The 18,879-nt window shown below is 40.6% G+C and overlaps 1 protein-coding gene across 1 annotated transcript; it reads left to right on the top strand.

Moving 5' to 3' along the window:
• The first annotated feature begins 9,714 nt into the window (after positions 1-9,714).
• DIABLO (diablo IAP-binding mitochondrial protein) lies at positions 9,715-16,330 on the top strand. The gene is made up of 6 exons (XM_050923963.1): positions 9,715-9,829; positions 11,740-11,860; positions 12,787-12,918; positions 14,247-14,357; positions 14,521-14,617; positions 15,478-16,330. The coding sequence occupies exons 1-6, from the start codon at positions 9,777-9,779 to the stop codon at positions 15,690-15,692; spliced, it is 729 nt and encodes a 242-aa protein (XP_050779920.1). The 5' UTR covers positions 9,715-9,776; the 3' UTR covers positions 15,693-16,330.
• The last annotated feature ends 2,549 nt before the right edge of the window (positions 16,331-18,879 follow it).

The following is an 18,879-nucleotide window of genomic DNA, read 5'->3' as shown; positions in this document are numbered from 1 at the left end:
CTACTCAACTCTGTGAAAGGGCTGCATTGTCTGAGGGAGGACTAGGGCCACTGGAAGCTGTGCCTGCAGATGGTCAGTGTAAACCAACGGCCTTGCAGCCTGCCAGGGGATTAGCCTGAGGGGCCATAGGCGGGCCGCAGGAAGGTGGGGAACTCACTAGCTGTCTTCTCCAGCATTTGTCTCTCCAGAGGAGCCGGGTCCAACCCCTGCTGGTGGCCCAGTGAGAGGGACCACTGCTTTGCGCTCCCCCCACCTCACTGCCCAGGAGGCTGTGACCACAAGACAAGCCCATAGTGGCCGCACTAGGCATCCTGCGTTGAGAAGTGCTGAGTATCATCAGCCCCTGTTTCAAACCTAAACGTGCTTGACACCCCCTGAGTTTAGGGGAGCTGGAATAATTATTCTCAGTGATTCACCAAGCGTCCCTGAATTCATAATGAGCTGTAGTCCAGTGTTACTAATGCAGCTAGAGGTCACGTTCAAACCAGTCTAAAATGTTTGTCTCTTAAGAAAGAGAATCCAGGTGTTTTTTTTCAAGCTCACCATCATACCCAGCTAGATTTGCTGCTGCTTTAACTGGAAAAATAGCAGAGCATTTTACTGGAAATTCATTCAGATACGGAGTAATTGTAATAGCTTGGGCCCAGAATCCTGGGCAAACATGCAGCACTTTAGACCAGACAGTCCCACCAGGTACTGAGCACATTTGCTTGACACTGCAAAGAACTTTACTTAGTCTCATTGATTTCAGTGGTACCACAGCATGTGCCTAAAATTAAGTACATGCCTGCGTGCTTTGCTGGAGATGGCACCTTGCAGGCTCAAACCCAGGATGTGGTCCAGTTCAAGAGAGGGGAGGCTCTTGCCATTTGAAAGAGCGGGCTGGTAAATAAACCTTGTAAAATAAATATCAGAAGACTGTTTAAAATCAACCTCACTTAACTCTTCTGAAAATTCCAAACTATTAAAATGAACAAAAACCAGGAGACAAGAAACTCTCGCCTTAACAAACGTCTCCTGCTTTAGAATTCACCCTCTTTCGTGGGGCACATAACCTGTCCCCAACCCCATAGTTATAGACTTTTTAATCCTTTAAGTAGTCTCAATTTTTTGTTGCATTGGGATCTAATCACGAACCTCTTTTAGATGAACATTCTATGTTCTGCTACATTTGCTTATTTTTAAATTGAAGTTCAGTGAACATTTGTGAAACAAACCCTAATATTTAACCAAATCCTCCCTTTAGTGCATGTATTCTTCAAGCAGAAACAGAAGACTTTACTAAGGGAAGGTTTACACTACAGCTGGGAGCAACACTGAGATCAATTCACCGGCGGTCGATTTAGCAGGTCTAGTAAAGACCCACCAAATTGAATGCAGATCGCTCTGACCCCATCCGTACGCTACCCCTGACGAGAATAGTCAGGTAAGTCAATGGGAGATTTTTCTCCCGTCAGCCCCCCGGGGTGGAGACCCCAAGGTAACTCGACCTATGCTACGTTGACTCCAGCTACGTTATTCACATAGCTTGACTACTGCGGTAAGTCGAGATACGTGAATAACGTAGCTGGAGTCAACGTACCGTAGGTTGAGTTACCGTGGGGTCTACACCACTGGGGGCTAACGGGAGAAAAATCTGTGAAACTAATATCTAAGCTATGTCTACACTACCGCAGTAAGTTGACCTACTTTATGCAACTCCAGCTACATCAATAATGTAGCTGGAGTCGACGTACCTTAGGTCGAGTTACCATGGGCTCTACAGCACAGGGGGCAGATGGGAGAAAATCTCCCGTTGACTTACCTTACTCTTCTCATCGAGGGTAGAGTACAGGGTCGACTGGAGAGCAATCTGCAGTCAATTTGGTGGATCTTTACTAGACCCACTAAATCGACCACCAGTGGATCAATCTCAGAGCATCGATCCCGGCTGTACTGTAGAAGTGCCCCTAGCTTTCTACCATACTAGTAATATTGTTAGGGGGGCTGCTAACTGTTACGTTTAGGTAACAATATGGTATACTTCTATTTAACATTTTTATTTCTTTGGTAAGTATTTAATTTAAAGAAACATTTAACTTTTTTAAGTATGTACACAAAACTGAATGGGAAACTTATCACTTGATTGTTCTTACCTTAGATATGCGTGAGCTCCCCAACAATAAAGCAGCTGTCACATTGATGCCTTATATCTTATTATAGAATAGTGGGCTGATTTCCCAAATTATTGGAATCAATACTCAGAACCCTTGAAAATCAAGCCATAACGAATTACATATTGCACCACTGCAGAGTTCTTTGCCTTACACTTTTAACCATATACAAACACATTTATAGTTTATACTCAAATATACTAGCAAAGATAAAGTGACAACAGTGAGTTTAGGTTTAGTGTTTAAAAAAAAAGTCAAATTGCCAGTCCCTCAGTAGACTTCCATCATTTTATTATATAAATGGATTTTTCTCCTGTAACACTGCATCATTTTGATACTGCCTGAGACTGAGAGACAAAACTGAGGAGAGAAAAGAGGAAAACCGCCTAATCTGGTTTTACTAGCCAAGCTAAGTGAAATGTAAAAGGTAATAGCATAAATAATTAAGCAAGAAGTGCTGGATTATTTACCTTTTTCATCTGTACTAAGTTGTTAGTAACTGGACTTATTTCATAAGAAAATAATTTTAACTTGCACAGCAAATTACACTTCAGCTTTGGCCAGAAAGAGCAGGGTGTGTCAGCACAGCATTCTGAATGGACATCACAACTAGCAGCTAGATTGACAGTTACACAGACCCATCAGGTACAGGGTCTCTTCCAAGAAATAAAAGCCCAGAGTTGACCAAATCTCCTGGGGAGCAATTACTACTTAACAAGCTTCCTGAGCTTGTTTATGTTCCCTTCTAGCTAAGGTCTTTCTGACCACCGGGTAATAATTTGATAACAAGATCCTGATTAAATTAAGAGGCCATTTGCTAGAGCATAATGTCTCAGTAGATAAGAGATTTGATTTGCAGTAGATGCTCTTGCTTCTCGGTGCTGCATATATGTCTAGTTGTTTAAAAGCCAGACCAAACAACTTTTACCTTTTAAATAGGATTATTAGTAACCAATTCACTGAGACTAGACTGACATCTTGACATCTTTTCTGTCATTTAAAAAAACCCAAGCAGTCACTCTCTCTGAAGCAGAGATTCTGTGGTGTGGATATGTGACATATAGTATGTACAGAACTGGACTGGTGATAGTGCAGAGGTAAGCCTACCTTCATCTATCACTTTCGATAACAGGGCCTAACTAGATCTACAGGCATCCATCTGGTCGTGTCCTGTTGATCTTAAGAGATTCCCCAGTTCCACTCCAGTATCATCATCCTCCTTCTTTAATGGTCCCTCCGTGAGAACAAGGCTGTTAAGAGCAGAAAATTATACAAAAAGCAGAATATGCACAATAAAGTCTCCAGAAACATAGGAAACTGTCTGGTGAAACAAGAGGAAAGAGATGAGCCTAAGATCTGATGTAGAAAAAATAAAGGATATTTACAAAAACACAGTGTTAGATGACATAACAGGGAGATGGGGAGTTTAACCCATTTTAAAATATACAATATATTGTTCACATCAAAAATCTCCCTAGGATTTATGGCAATGCCAATGGTTGGATTGTTCTGTACTGTTATGCTGTCAGCACAGAGAAAGCAAAGGGTCTATGTCATATATAATAATTGGTCTCTGACCACACCTAGTCCATTAGTACTGGTGCAGGCTGTAAATAGAACCTCATTACTTCTGACTCTTCGGATTAGCAGACGAGAAGGGGATCAAACTACAGCACCAACCTTTTAGAAGCCAGAAATTCAAGAGAAAGCTGCAGAACAAAAGCAGATAAAACCAGAAACTTTAAGAAGTAAATACAGTCATCTAGCCCACGGTAAGCAGTTTATTTAGCTCCTTGTCAACATAGATTTTGTTCTATAATGAGAATGATGTAAAACATTGGTTAATAAATAACTTCCATACTCTGAAAAACTACATCTAACAGATTTTTTTGTAGATTGCAGTATTTTCCATAACACATTAATACACCTGAGCATAGGTGGAGTGTGGGGAGTTTAAAAAAAAACATTAAAACAAAATATATATTTTTTAAAGCTGCTGTTTAGATTTCACTTCATGTTTCTAATTAATCACTCTTTCGTTAAGTGGTAGGATGGAATTCAGTTTGCTCCGACTGGAGGTATACCATTTGGAAGAAAAATAATCCTTTTTGGTTAGTATTATCCTAAACCTAGTTTCATTTTCCTTTTGGTCATGCATACAAAGGTACAAATATTTTTGCTCTGGTAATTTTCTGATCAAGGGTCAGTGAACATGCAACTGGAGCTGGGGACAGGATTCCTTACATATCTGTCCTTACATCTTAAAAGCCTAAGTACCAAACAGCTATTGCAATTATGTTGAGATTTGACACAAAGTTCACTAACTGGAGGCAGCTGACTGGGCAATGCACAAATATATATTTAACTGGGAAGGAAAGACGTTTAAAACATCTTATCCCTTCCCCTTTAAAAAAAGGTTATTTTAACAGGAGTTATGAAGCTTTCAGATAAATCAATTTATCTTTAATCCCAAATCTTCCCCTGATCCGAAACAAAAAGCCTGCTCTGTGCCTGTCTGTCCATTAGAAGCAATTATAACATTAAATATTAACAGTGGCTTCTCTGGAGAAATTGACCACTTTGATTAGAACTTTTTGTTGGTACTAATGCACCACTGGCGAATGCTCTAAATACAAAGCTCGCCAGCCACATATCAATTGACGGAAGGGAATAATTCCAGGAACTGACTGGGACCTCAACTGCCTGCCCCTTCCCTAGTCCACGCACACGTATTTTTAACCTTGCTTGGTTCTTTCCTTCTCTCACCCACCCCAATCTTAACCTGATTTGTGATCAGCTCCTGCAGCCCCTTTCAGCACTACACATCCTGAAAACTCTGAAAAAGACTTTCCAAATACACAACCACTGTCCCGGCCTGACACTCTCCCTTGGCAATTAAAAAGCTTCTAACAAACCATAGTGTCTGCAGACTTTGTTTATACACCACCACCAGAAGCTCTGAATCCAGACTATTCTACATGCAATTAGCAGGCTCTCCCTCAGCTCTGCAACTGCCTGCTCAGAATGGCTCATCCTCCCCTTTATTTCTCTTCCTTTCAGATCAGGAGACTTTAGTGGGGAGCAGAGTGTGAGACAACCACAGAAATCCCATCTGGCTTGTGGTGCTTGGACGAACCATGCAGGAGTCCTTCGCTGTCCACTTCCTGAAAGTGCTGAAGGAGCTCCTGGCCTTTGTGCTGTTCAGTTACACGGTGCTGATTGGGGCACTGCTCCTGGCTGGCTGGACAACTTATTTTTTGGTGCTTAAGTGACAGTCCCCCTCTATCTTCTCTGGCCACAGACTAGTCCAGAATGTGCAGCAGTAACCACCAAGTACCCTGCAGCTGGCGTCTGCTCAACAAATAGTATGTCAGTTCCTTTTCGCTCCACAAACTTTGCAAGTCTTTGTTTTATTATTGGCTAAATACAATCTTATTTTCTTATGTAAATCAAAAAAATTATTAAAAAACACCTTGATGAGCCCCAGTGGCTCTTCCAGACTCAATCTTTGGGATCAACTCTGCCCCATGCCTGAAGGATCAGAAAGATTGCTGCCAATTTTGTCTTCTGATCAATCTGCTCCTCTTTGACATCACTCCCGAGAATAGCAGCTTGTTGAGGGTGGCGATGAAAGGGAGGGAGAAAGCCCAGAAGTGGTGCAGAACCATTAGAGTGTGAGCTGGCTTCTGAGCAATCAAGTCCAGACATGTCTGCTTCAATCAGCCTTGTTATGGAGATGAAGGCAGAGAGATGCTTAACTTTTTATTTCTGATCCTCTTATTCAGTCCTGGACGTGCTTCCCTCAAATCAGCATAACTCACATGTGTCCTCTCTTTTTGTTTCCACATTTTTATCTGATGGTGTCCAGTTTGGGGTTAAGTTTCCCAGCCTTTCCCACCAGACTGTGATATTAGCATATTTGGAAGAGTTGAAACCAGCAAGGCAAGAGTTTTACTGGAACCATGCTGTACAAGAAAGCACTCAAAATATCCTGTGCAACTAACCTGTTCCCAGGAGAGAGGGAATAAAATGACCTGCTAGGATTTTCTGTAATTTCTATAAAAGCAGCAAAGAATCCTGTGGCACCTTATAGACTAACAGACGTTTTGGAGCATGAGCTTTCGTGGGCTTGCATCCAACAAAGTGGGTATTCACCCACGAAAGCTCATGCTCCAAAACGTCTGTTAGTCTATAAGGTGCCACAGGATTCTTTGCTGCTTTTACAGATCCAGACTAACATGGCTACCCCTCTGATATTTGTAATTTCTATGGGTCAGAACCATTCATCTTAAAATAGTGGTAAGTCTAAACAGCGGTAACTGGTAAATCAGCATAGCTCCATTGAAGTCAGTATAAATCAACTCTAAATCTCAAACATGCTGAACTGATTTCTTATGCTTTTATTTAAGAAAACAGAAGTGTAAAAAGGACAAGTGTCCATGGGAGTTTGTTCAAATAATTCTGTGATTTTTAGAAAGAAAAACCAAACCTCTCTTTTAACTTCCATGACCTACATGGCATGTTTCCAACATCTAACATAAACACTTTAATAATTGCAAACTACTGGGTTGAAAATGACCCTACAGAATGGTTAAAAATACGTATGACAAGTAAAATGTGAGCAACCACATGGTGTTCTTCTGGATACCGAAGTTTACACCAATTGCAGTGTTACAACAAAACACAGATGTTGTTTCAACATCATGGTCTCAGGCCTGCAAACGCTTAGATGTTTTACACTGTGAATAGACCCACTGACTTCAAAGGGAGTGTGAGACTAGTCACGGTGCATAAACTTTAGCATGTACATAAGTCTGCAGGATCAGGGTCCTAGTGCGCAAGTGATTCTCTCTTGGTTTGCGTCACAAGGCAGTCATGTTAGCGAAATCTGCTTTTAGCTCATTCAAGCCTTGTTTTATGCCACTTAAAATGTACTTCTGTACAAAAATGCTAGAAAAATTAAAGTGAGTAAAAAATGTCATTCGAATTAAAGAAATTACCCACACATCTGTTTCACAGTCCCTACTCTTTTTAATGTAATCAGAAGTCTGTGGATCTTTGGTCATACACTGACACTTGCATGTTGTGCCCTATAACTAAGAATATTTTTGACAGAGGGAAAAATTATTTTCTCCTCAGAATATATTTATACGACCTCCTTCTAAAAGAGTGATCACTGTGTCACCTGTTGATGCACATGACAATAACTGAATACAAAATAAATAGAACATTTTAACATAAATAGAAAACTTTTTGAAGACAAAAGTTAAAAGTTTGTCCAGCTAATTTACAAAGTTTCATGCCTATCTTTGATTTCTGCTCATTCAAATTGTTCATTACTTAAAGACTAGCAGCTTCACTTCCAAGAACAAATGTAGTCACTTGACTTTATAAATAGCTAAGTAGACCCATTAAAATCAATAGGTATTTGTGTGGGATAATTATAGATTAAGTGTCAGAAAGGAACAAGAAAAGCTGCTCATTGTAGAGTGAGTTTTAAAATGGAAAAACCCTCAAAGGATACAGCTGTGCCTATAATGTAAAGAAACTAAGGAAGTTATTAGAAAGAGCCCCATTAAGAAATTACCAGGAAAAATTCACACTAATGCCCTAAGTCTGCAAGCCCTTATGTGGCACAGAGAAGTGAGTTCAAGATCATTATACTCCAGCATGTGTGTACTGACCCTGTGAATGAGCACACGTAAGATTAAGCAATAAGGGACTGAGCCAAAGCCCACTGAAGACACTGGGAGGCTTTGCATCAGGTGCTAAGCATAGTCCACTGAACTGCATTAAACAGAGTCAAAGAATGGTCACGTCTAAGGAGACAGGCTTAAATATAATCCTCGCCATGCTAATAGAATGTTTATCTACTTTCTTAGGGCTCAGTTCTGCTACAAACCTGGTGGGCACAGAAAAAAATCTGATGTAGGAGCACAGTCTCCTCCTGCAGTTCCTGTCACTACTTTTTACTTGTACAGACAAGATTCCACATTTGTGCTATCCATTTCAACCTCTAAATTCTCTTTACATATAAGTATACTTTAAATCAGAAGAGCAAGACAAAGTTATTTCCCTTTTGAAAGAAAGATGGCCTCTTGTTTGTGTTGATGCCTACTAACTCATTTGTATGGCATCAATCCAGCTTGAAAACAAAGAAAAGGGGGGAAAAAAGATCTATTTGCCAGAATACCAAGAGGGCAGAACAGACAAGAGAAATAGTAGTTATCAAACCAAACCATAAGGGAAAAAGTTCAGACACGTTGACAATTTCTTGATGAGACAATATTAAAGGCACAACGGCAAACTATCCCAATGTGAAGGACAGCTAGGCAGACTAGTTAGAGGCCATCAGTTCTTTAATGACCTAAAAATGAAAACAGCATCCTACAAAAGGTGAAAACATGGACAAATTGTTGAGTACAAATCAACAGCACAAACACGTACTGGCAAAGTCAGAACGGCTAAGGCACAAATTAGTTACACCTAGCAAGAGACATAAATGCCAGGAAGAAGAGGGTCTCTACATACATTAGGCACAAGGAAAAGTGTAGGTGCTCTACTTAGCAGGAAAGACGAGCAAACAACAGACGACATCAAGAAGGTTGAGGAGTTTAATGCCTCTTTTGCTTCAGTCTTCACTAAAAACGTTAATTGTGACCAGATACTTACCATGATTAAGATAAGTTAGAGCTACTGAAGACAGCTAAGTACTCAAGACACTAGCTGAAGCAATCTGGGAGCACTTATCTTTGAAAACTCACGCAGGAAGAGTGAGGTCCCAGCAGGGCCGGCTCCAGGCACCAGCTTGGCAAGCAGGTGCTTGGGGCGGCCACTCCGGCGCGGGGCGGCACTTCCAGGTATTCGGCAGCAATTCGGTGGAGGGTCGCTCACTCCCGCTCGGAGCGAAGGACTGCCCGCTGAATTTTTTTGCGGGGGGAGGTGTGGCTGCTTGGGGTGGCAAAACCCCTGGAGCCGGCCCTGGGTCCCAGAGACCTGGGGGCGGCCAGAGTACCGATTTTTAAACACCGGGACGAGGACGACGCCCTCGGGAACGGTAGCCCTGACGGGCGAGTTTCGGTTCCTGGCACAACCAGTGTGTAAGCCCCTGTCAGAGAACAGGGTGTATTTAACAAGAACAAATCACGACCAGCCACCCTTCCCTCTGTGAGTGGCTGGGGGGGGGGGGCTGTACAGGGGAGAGATCTGGGTCTGGGGCAAGGCCCGTGTGAACGCACCTCGCGCCACCGGCTCTAGGTGAAACGACTGTGAGGCGAGGGCTGAACGGCTCGACAGGGCCTGACTCAGCAGAACAATCAGTGCTCGAGCCCCCCGGCCCCGTCCCATTCCCCAAGGCCCCGCCCCCGCCCTGCCTCGTCTCCGCCTCCGGGTCCCCGCTCCTCCCCCTCCCTCCGAGGGGCGGGGCTGGAATCCGGAGGACCCCCCCCCCCGCTATTCGCAGCGCGGCCCGCGCACTCAGCGGCTCCGCCCACCCGGCTGGCCAGAGCACTGCGCCTGCGCCGGTACGGGTAGGGAGAGTCTCCAGGAGGCGGAGCCCCACGCCTTTGGCGGCGGTGTTACGTCACTTCCGGCGCGCCGCCGCCTTGCTCTAGTCCCGAGGAGATGGCGGCCGCTGTGCGTAGCCGGTGGTTCCGGTGCTGCTCCGCCCTGCTCAGGTATCGCCTGGCACCCGCCCCCCCCCCTCGTGAGAGCTCCGCCCTTCGACCCCGCCCCTGAGACTCCGGTGTAACCTCCCGGCGGGCCGCCGCCGCCTCTCTGCCCCGCTCCCCCCCGTGAGCCCGAGCGTCCCCTCCGCCACCGCGACACAGCCCTGAACTCCTAACCCGTGAGACCGCACCCCTCGGTGCCTCAGTTTCCCCTCAGTAAGGCGGGGTTGAGCCCCTGGCGCACCAGGGCTACGGGAATTAAAGAGTCGTTGGAAAGGTCTGACCTTTGGGACTGCCCCATTGTGATTGGGCTGCTCATTACCGTGGCTACAAAGGAACTTTGGGCTGCTCCATTTTTTGCGTGATACACACCCTCAGTTTGAAAATAAAATTATTTTACACACACACACCCCTCCCCCGTGTCCTATTTTCACAGTTCGTGCATTGGTCAAGTCTGGCAGTTGGTCTAAACCAAATGAAAACTGTTTCTAAGATTATCTGTTGTACCAGCCTGTTAACTTGACTCTTGTCAAAGTAACACATTTTAACAGATTAGGCTCCTTATTTAGTTTATTTAATACCATGAACCTCTAAACACCTCTGCATGTACTTAACTGTAAGCACATGAGCAGTCCCCTCTAAGTAAAAATATGGGGGAAATTAATTTTAAAATCTCAGTTTTCACTATTTGTTTACATTTTCATAATTCCCTCAATTTACATAGTGAAATTAGGCTGTTCTCTCTTTTGCTGAGAGTCGGTCTCATGTATTGGTTTCCATGAACTAGTGCAGTGTTCGAGGTGTAAATTGTTTTGGAGAATGTTTAAATCTAAAACAGTTTTTGTTTGGATAATAAATAAAAGTAATAAAATCACTTCTATTATTATTTGTAAAATTTATGCTAAAACTATCTGGCAGGGTCCCTTTAAGTCTGTAAAGTGCTGAAGACATTAAAGTGAGCAAACATTGTTTGCTTTATACAAAGTTTCATTGACTTCTGTGTGGTAACTTGAGTGAGGGAGGTGAGGTGGCTTAGCTCATACATTTAGTTCTCACTGCACTGTTCATTTAGTTGAATATTTTGTATTTTAATATGAAGATGGTATTCTCACTCTTCTTTTCAGCTACGTGGACCACTTCATTTGTGATCACATAACATGGCTGTAGTAACTACAGCAATTGCTTATCAGGAGAAGAGATATTAAGACAATGTAACTTGTTTTAGTTGTCTTTTAATGCCATTTAGCTGCTGCCAATGATAAACTAGCCTTCCACAAACCACCAGTGTTCCACTGGTCACAATTTGAGAATGAGTTACAAAATGAACTGATGGTGCATTCTCAGAAATCTGACATGCAAACTATCTAAATGTAGTGAGGGAGAGAATAGGTGCTTTTCACTTTCAATTCAATACACTACAATACCATTTTATTTCAACAATAATGCTCTGATGCTGCACGCATTTACATTGACATAACCCCATTGACTACAGTAGGACTGACTACCTGTATATGATGTTAAACATGCCTAAGTATTGGTTTCAGGATCTCTGATTATAAACCTACTGTTCTGCTTACTTGACCCTGTTAGTGTATTTTATTCTTAATCTGAATGCTTTGTATCCATGTTAATTATATTAATTGCTGACAATAAGCTTATTACTGGAGTTACAATACCCAAATTGTTTAGCTTGTATCTTTCCTTGAGACTGTGATTAGGTAATTAACTTTTAAACATTTGAATTTATTATTTGTATTGTGGTAGTGCATAGGAAACCCAGTCATGGGCAGGACTCTGTGCTAGGCAAACATAGCACGTAAAAAAAAAAAGTCTCTGACCTCAAAGTGTTCTGCTCCTCCAGAATATTTATTTCCCAGTGTGCAGCTGTCTGCATGCTTATCTTTGTTTCTCATTCCCAGGCAAGGTTTTCCTGTTCTGGCTAATGCTAGGAGACGCTGTTTCTCAGGACTGAGTGGCCAATGGAACAAAATGGCGGGAGTGGGTTTTGGAGTAGCCCTGTGTGCAGTCCCTATCGTACAGGTAAATGTACATTACAAGGATTTTAATATTCTACGGTGCTTGTGGCAAATAGACCAATTTCTTGTATTAATTAAAACAACCACCCAGTTATTGTATGATGTTATTAGTATGCATATTGCAGTTTTCCCACTGAGCTTTCTGGGACATAGTTGGACATCTAGAAATTCTCTGCATCTTAGCTGACTTTAGCACAAATTTAAAGTGATTCCACTATAAAGAGTATGACTTAAATCCACTTAGCAAGAAACCATCATTCACTTTTAAAGCGGCAACGTAAAATAGAGTTGCCCTAGTTTCAGTTGTCCCATAACTAAAATACTATTTTATAATAAAATTATTGAAAATTACTTGCTGTTACTTTGTGACGCCGCAAGCTGCCATGGCACATCAGTCAGGAATCCCACTATTAACAGAGCAAACCCCACAATCCATAGGGAGAAATTTACTTGTGTTCCTGGTATGTCATTAACAGAGTTTCAGCTCTTGCACATTGCCTAATGTGCCTGAACTTTTACAACCCACTGATAACCATCAGACAGGAAACAAGATAAGAATATGTTCTGCATATATATTAAAATATCCCAACTCAGGCAAATATTGGGAAATAAAAATATGAAAACTGGTTCTTAAAAAAAAAAAAAAAAAAAAACTTGCGGGAAAAGATGTTTTGGTGAGCTACTTCCTGAAATTTGGGCCCTTCAGAGAAGCCGTTACAGGATATGAATAGAATAGAATGGAACTATGGGAGTAAAATTTTGTTCTACTTTTTAGAAGTTAGTTATTTAAGAGTTAAGGCAGACCAGCAATTTATTTTTAGCAATGGCTCCTGTGGTTTTTTTTGCTTACCGGAAAAGACGTTTTTATCACTAAAAGTTGTCTGTCTTTGAAAACCAGTGTAAAGACTGTGAAAATCTTTTGTCTTTCAGAAACACGAGCCCACTTCTCTCAGTCATGAAGCCTTGATTAGAAGGGCAATTTCTCTGGTAACAGACAGTACTTGTACTCTTCTCTCTCAAACAACATATGCGTTAATTGAAGCATTAACGGAGTATACAAAGGTAAGATGTGTGACTGCCTATGTTAGTACAAAGTTTATACTGCAACAGCTGGAGTATTTAACTCTCCCAAAGACAAGCTCTAACTGTACCTATTAAATCAGCTGTTATACCTAAAATGGTCTTTGACTTCACAAATCAATGTAACAGATGTAGAGCTTCTGGGCTAGCAGTTCAGCTTGAATTGGTGCATCAGACATTTCAAAATAAGTGAACTGAACATGTCCCTGGTGGACAATAAAGGAGGTGTTGCTGCTGTTTTAGAGTGTTCGTGATCCAAGGCACGAACCATTTTTAGAGGTTTGCAAAACTCTCTTCAGGAAAACCCCGGGCACAAACTACTTCCTGAAATGTGGGCCCTTCACATGAGGAGTGAGGCTAAACTTTGCAAATAGTAGGCTAATATCTAGATAGAAAAAAACAAAGCCAGATATCAACCATTCTTTAAAAATACATCCATTACCTTCCTGACTTCTTTTCTAGGCAAGAAAAATATATAGGTTTCATCAGAAACAGATATTTTTCCAATCTGAGTTTGAAACTCTAGAAAGGCCTATTTGAAATGTGCCAAATGTGAAATTTGAGGAGTGCCAAATTAAGCAGAATAGTTGTCCATATTAAATTAACTACTGATTAGCATTGCCTTTAATATATCACTGTAGATAAGTAAATGCAGAAATTGAAGACTTACATGCATACAGAGAATTTATCTGTTACGTGTCATTCCTGCCAAGATTTTCAATAAAAAATAAGCAGTTTGGCAATATTTCAGTTCTAAAATGTTGTAATGAACTGGCTAGTTTTTGTGTATATGTACTACTGCCCTCTGCTAGATCGAATCAAAGTGTTTTTGTATTACAGGTCCATATTTCAAGGGAGGTTCTCTTCTAGCTCAAGTGCTAATAGACTTGCTTTTTCAGCAGGAGAATCCGAGTTCTCTGTGCTGTTACTATTACGTTCCTAGGATATCAAAAAACTTGTTTTACAATATTAAACTGTCAATTTCTAATTTTTCTAGACTTCAGTTACAATGAAGTCTTTCCATTTTCACCACATAGTTTCAGATAAATTAATGAACACTAATACAATACCAGCAAAAGCAAAGTTCAAAAAGCACTTCTGAGACTATCCAGAAATGACTTCCTCACTAAATATTATAGGAGATTAAAACAAGGAAAGTGTTAGATCATTTCCCTTTGTTGTCTACTGTGTAACATAAGACAATAATGTGAGTGCATAAGCAGATGCAAAATTAGTTTGAAAGTAAGGAGCACTTGCATATTTTGAGTTCTTTTATCAAGTAGCTGTGCTAGACTTACACTGTTTTGCAGGCAGTTTACACACTGGTGTCTCTCTACCGGCAATATACAAATCATCTTGGGAAAATGAATTCCAAAGAGGAAGATGCAGTATGGCAGGTGATCATAGGAGCAAGAGTTGAGGTAAAGAATTAACTAACTTCTGCAGTCATCAATCAGTCTCCTTTTTGTTATTTAAGAAATATTTCTCCATTCATTAATTTAACATGGCTGTAAGAGTGTATTACAAAAAGTGGGTTCAGATAGTGTTAAACAGTGTTACATGGCATTTTGTTTTTAATTATAGATGACTACAAAGCAGCAAGAATTCCTGAAGTTAGAATCCAGTTGGATGACCGCTTTACATCTTTCAGAGATGGCAGCAGAAGCTGCATATCAATCAGGTATTTGGGCATTACTGTAACATGCTCCTCGGTATCAGCTGGAATTTGTAATTTTTAGCAAAACTTTCCCCTGGCGCATAGGCAGTATTTATTATTAAAAAGGTGCAGGCAAGATTGACACTAAATCTAAATATGCTTAGTTAGTGTGCAGACTGAGAATCACAAGGTCTGATTTTCAGAGCTGCCGAATACCTCTGTCTTCCACAGAGGACACAGCTGCTCAGTTCCTCTGTATCTTCAGTTGAAGTGCTTAGTACTTCTGAAAACCAGGCCCATAATTTAATATTTTAAATTTAAATTAGATAATTGTAATAACAAACATCTGATTATTTCATTTAAGGAAATAAGGAAAAACTGCATTATAAATTTGACTAAGAAATATTCTTGAAACTAAATGTATTAATGAAATAGTGAGAAGACTAGGTTGTTCAAGTACTGTAATATAGTCATTCACATAAACTGCAGGTTCAAATCTAGAACAGACCACTAGTGACTGAAAATTGCCACCATATGATGATTGTTCAGTCTTGGTTTATTTCTCACAGAGCATGTGGCCACATCACAGAAAATCACAACCTAATTTTGCACTAATTGGCAACCCAAACTTCGTTGGCAGGAATGTTCTGGGAAAAAATTCCGTTTCCGTCATATGATGATACAGTCTAAAACTATCTACTACATCTAGTTATTAATCTACAATAAAGAGGAGTAATCTATGTGTTTTGAAAACTGATTTGCTTAGAACATGAACAGTTTAGTAAAACATGATATTTAATTACTTCATCTCTGCCTTCATTGATGGTGTTTTATCATAAGGGCTGTTTTTGAATGAATTTACTTAAATTACTGTGTTTTTTCAGGTGCAGATCAAGCTTCAGTGACAGCTCGTAACCATATTCAGCTAGTGAAAACACAGGTGCAAGAGGTACGACAGCTGTCACAGAAAGCAGAGACCAAATTAGCTGAAGCTCAGACAGAAGAGCTCATTAACACAAAAGTTGAAGAATCATCACAGCCATGCAGTATCTCAGAAACCACAGAGGAAGTCGAAGAGTCTTATCTTCGTGAAGACTGAAAAAAAACCAAAAATCTTCTAAATATCACCTTTGGAGTATTTGATAGCATACCACTAATTCCAGGGCCTTGAGTTTCCCACATCGTTAAGAAATAGATGTTGGATAAGGAAAAGGCATTAAAGACAGGCATGCTATCTGTTGATAATTGGTGGAAGTGGGCAATAATTCTCTCCCCCGCAAGTTTGCTATACCCAACTACCAGCCAGATTCAGGTGTTTGAAACGTCTTTATTTTTTAAGTTCCCATTATTATAATATGCATTGCTAGTAAATTTGTATTTAAGTGTACAACTATGCAAATGTGAAATTAGCTGTTAAAGATACTTTGTTGATGAGTGTTTGGGTCTTTTGCCATGAGGGTCTAATTCAGATGATTTAATACTAAACCCATGGAAATTCCCAGTGTCTAAAACTAATTGTAGATTGCAGCCAAAGAGGGACACTTAAAAATAATTTCTAGTCTGTGAAGCAAGTTAATCTTAGCGGGTATTATCTCCAGTCGAACAATAGAATTACATTTCACTGTCAAAGTCCGATTGGTTAACAATGTTGATTTTTTTGTGCTGTTTTCTAATTATTTTGACTTGTGACAATTCATAATGGATAGCTCATTGTTTAATAAAACACAAATTACTGTAGTCTAATTGCACTTAATTGTATCAAAAGAAGACAACCAATAGAATTGCTACAAATCTTGGAAATCTGTAGGATCTACACTCAGTGATCACTGTAGTATAGAGTATGGCAGATGTGTTTATGCAGACTTGCTTGTAATCTAATAGGAACACAACCAGCAAGATGCAATACAACTGGTTTTCCATGGTACTTAAGGAAGGATTTTGTTGCTGTGCCACATTTAAAACTGTGTCTTTCTCAATAGGGAACATAGTGTTGCAAAGGCAGACACTACAAATAGCGGCAAATGCTGTTTGATCACAGAACACAGTGTTCCAAATGTGAATTTTCAAGCAGCGTAGCTGCAGTCTGCTCCAAACTGCAGGAAAAATGTAGCTTCCTCCTTGATAGTCAAATGACTGTTTCACTGGGTTTTCAAACTACATTTCAACAGTTCATGAGTATCATTTCTTTCCCTTTGTCATTTAAGCAGTTTGTTAATTTCATATTGAATGTATGGTTGTATTTTCCCAAATTAATGTGTTTTACTATCTGTACTGTAGTACCGTGGCGACTAGATTTTTATGAAGAGCTCCCTTTAATATTTGTGTAATGCTCAATAACAAGACAGCTGAGTATTGGTAATATATAATTTAGCCAATAGGTATGGTTTAGAGAAACAGGCTTCTGTGTATTAGTAATTGTTAAATTTGTTTAAAGTGCCATTTTGTACAGGACCCCAGTCCATGTGAAAGTTCCAGCCCCAAGATTTCATGATATTCTTATAAATGCCAAAACAAGTGTGTGTCTGGAAGTCTTCCAGCCCAGTACCACCCTTCCCTTGGGAATATCTTTTTAACAAGGGGATCGGATCCCTGCAGATCTGTGTGACTGCAGCTAAACTAAAGTTGGATTAAACTACACAAGAAAAGAGTGCAGAGTAATCTTGGGTAATTGTAACTCTCCTGCATTAGTAAGAAATAAAATATTTCCTTGCTGATATTTGCTTTGTTGCAATCAAATGTTTGGGCAAAGTGCATTGGTATCAAATGAAAAGATGTAACAGAAAATATTTTCACAGCCCCTAGCCAGAAGAAATCTTACAAGTGGCCGGTGAATACTTTTGTAACACTAAGTTAGAGGTTAAATTAAAGCCTATGTTTACCAGTGAGTCTCTTCCAAAAACAACAAAAAATTTACACTTTGGCAATGGTCATAGCAGCCGTTAAGGACCCCTGAATACCATTCTAGGATGAAGGATTATCGGAACCACCCCAACAGAGGGGAGGGAGGGGGGAATTCTTTGCAGTTGCACTGTTGGCACAGGGCTCTAAGCAAGCAACAGTGCCACATAGGGTCAACCTTCCTCTAACTGCACTGTGTGAACAAAGCTGAGCAGCTGCAGATTAGCTGGCGGGCAGTTCTGGTGCCAAGCCATTTATATTTATCATCCAAAATTGCATGTACTAGCATTGTTGGATATACGTGTCATTGGTACAGCCCCCTTGTGCCTGCCACGGTGCCAGTGTAGCTCTGTCACATGTTTGTGTGGCACAGACTATCAAGAAAAGTTTGGATCCTATTTATGTAGTACCCTGGAAAGCAGAACAACATTCCCTGTCTGAGTCAGGCTTCCCCCCAAACCAACTTCTGTTTCCTTCTCTGCTGTGGTCGCAGTTGTAATGTGTCACTATTCTGCTAAGACAGCACACAGCCACTTTAAGAATAGAATGAAGTTGCATGGGGGAAAAAGGTAATTTTTTCAGTCCAGTACTGTTACAATATGCTGGTAGCCCATGTTAAGATGAATGATTCACCTTTCTGATGAAACCATGGAAGCAGCTTAGACAACTTGCTTGTTACTGACAATAACCAATACCTTTGCACCTGTAAACTCAGTCCTGTAATGTGTCATTAACACCCAAACCAGTCTGTCTACTTTGCCATTGGAGAGAGGCATATTAGAAATCTTAGTTAAACATGAATGGAAGATAAGCCCCTTTCAAATGCATCCTTCTGTGAACCACATTTGAGATGACAAGAATTAGGGTTGGTCTTTATTTTTCCAATACTAGTTGGAATATATTCAAAGCTCTTAAAATTAGTCAGCTCATAGATGTTCGAGCCTTTCACTGACTCAAAGTCCTTTCCAGTCCTATCTACTGATAAGCATGTGGCGATAAACTGCTAAGTTAATTTGTACAGTGCTTGGAGAGTCACACTAATCATTTCTTACTGTATCCCACTGAGTTTGTATCTGAGATTGTCCAGGGTAACAAAGAAATGATACAATGGTATTTCATAAAAGGTACCAACCCCTATCCTAGATAGCAGCACTGACGCACACACAAGTGACACACACACCTCTCTGGCAATGGATGAAAAATGCCCACACACAATATCAGTGTCCTGTGAACAAGCTTCCTCTCTCTCCCCTAAAAATCCAAGCATTAAGTTTTACTACCCTACCTTATTCCTACGTTACAAATAGAGCAACACAGAAACACTTTTCAGAATTAAACACCTTCCTAATCATGTTTTAAACCCCTACATCAGGAATTACTACACCCGA

The sequence above is a fragment of the Gopherus flavomarginatus genome, chromosome 15 (assembly GCF_025201925.1).
Source record: "Gopherus flavomarginatus isolate rGopFla2 chromosome 15, rGopFla2.mat.asm, whole genome shotgun sequence".
Classification (NCBI taxonomy): Eukaryota; Metazoa; Chordata; order Testudines; family Testudinidae; genus Gopherus; species Gopherus flavomarginatus.
The sequence above is the reverse complement of the archived record's forward strand: the minus strand, read 5'-3'. Positions and strand labels throughout refer to the sequence as shown.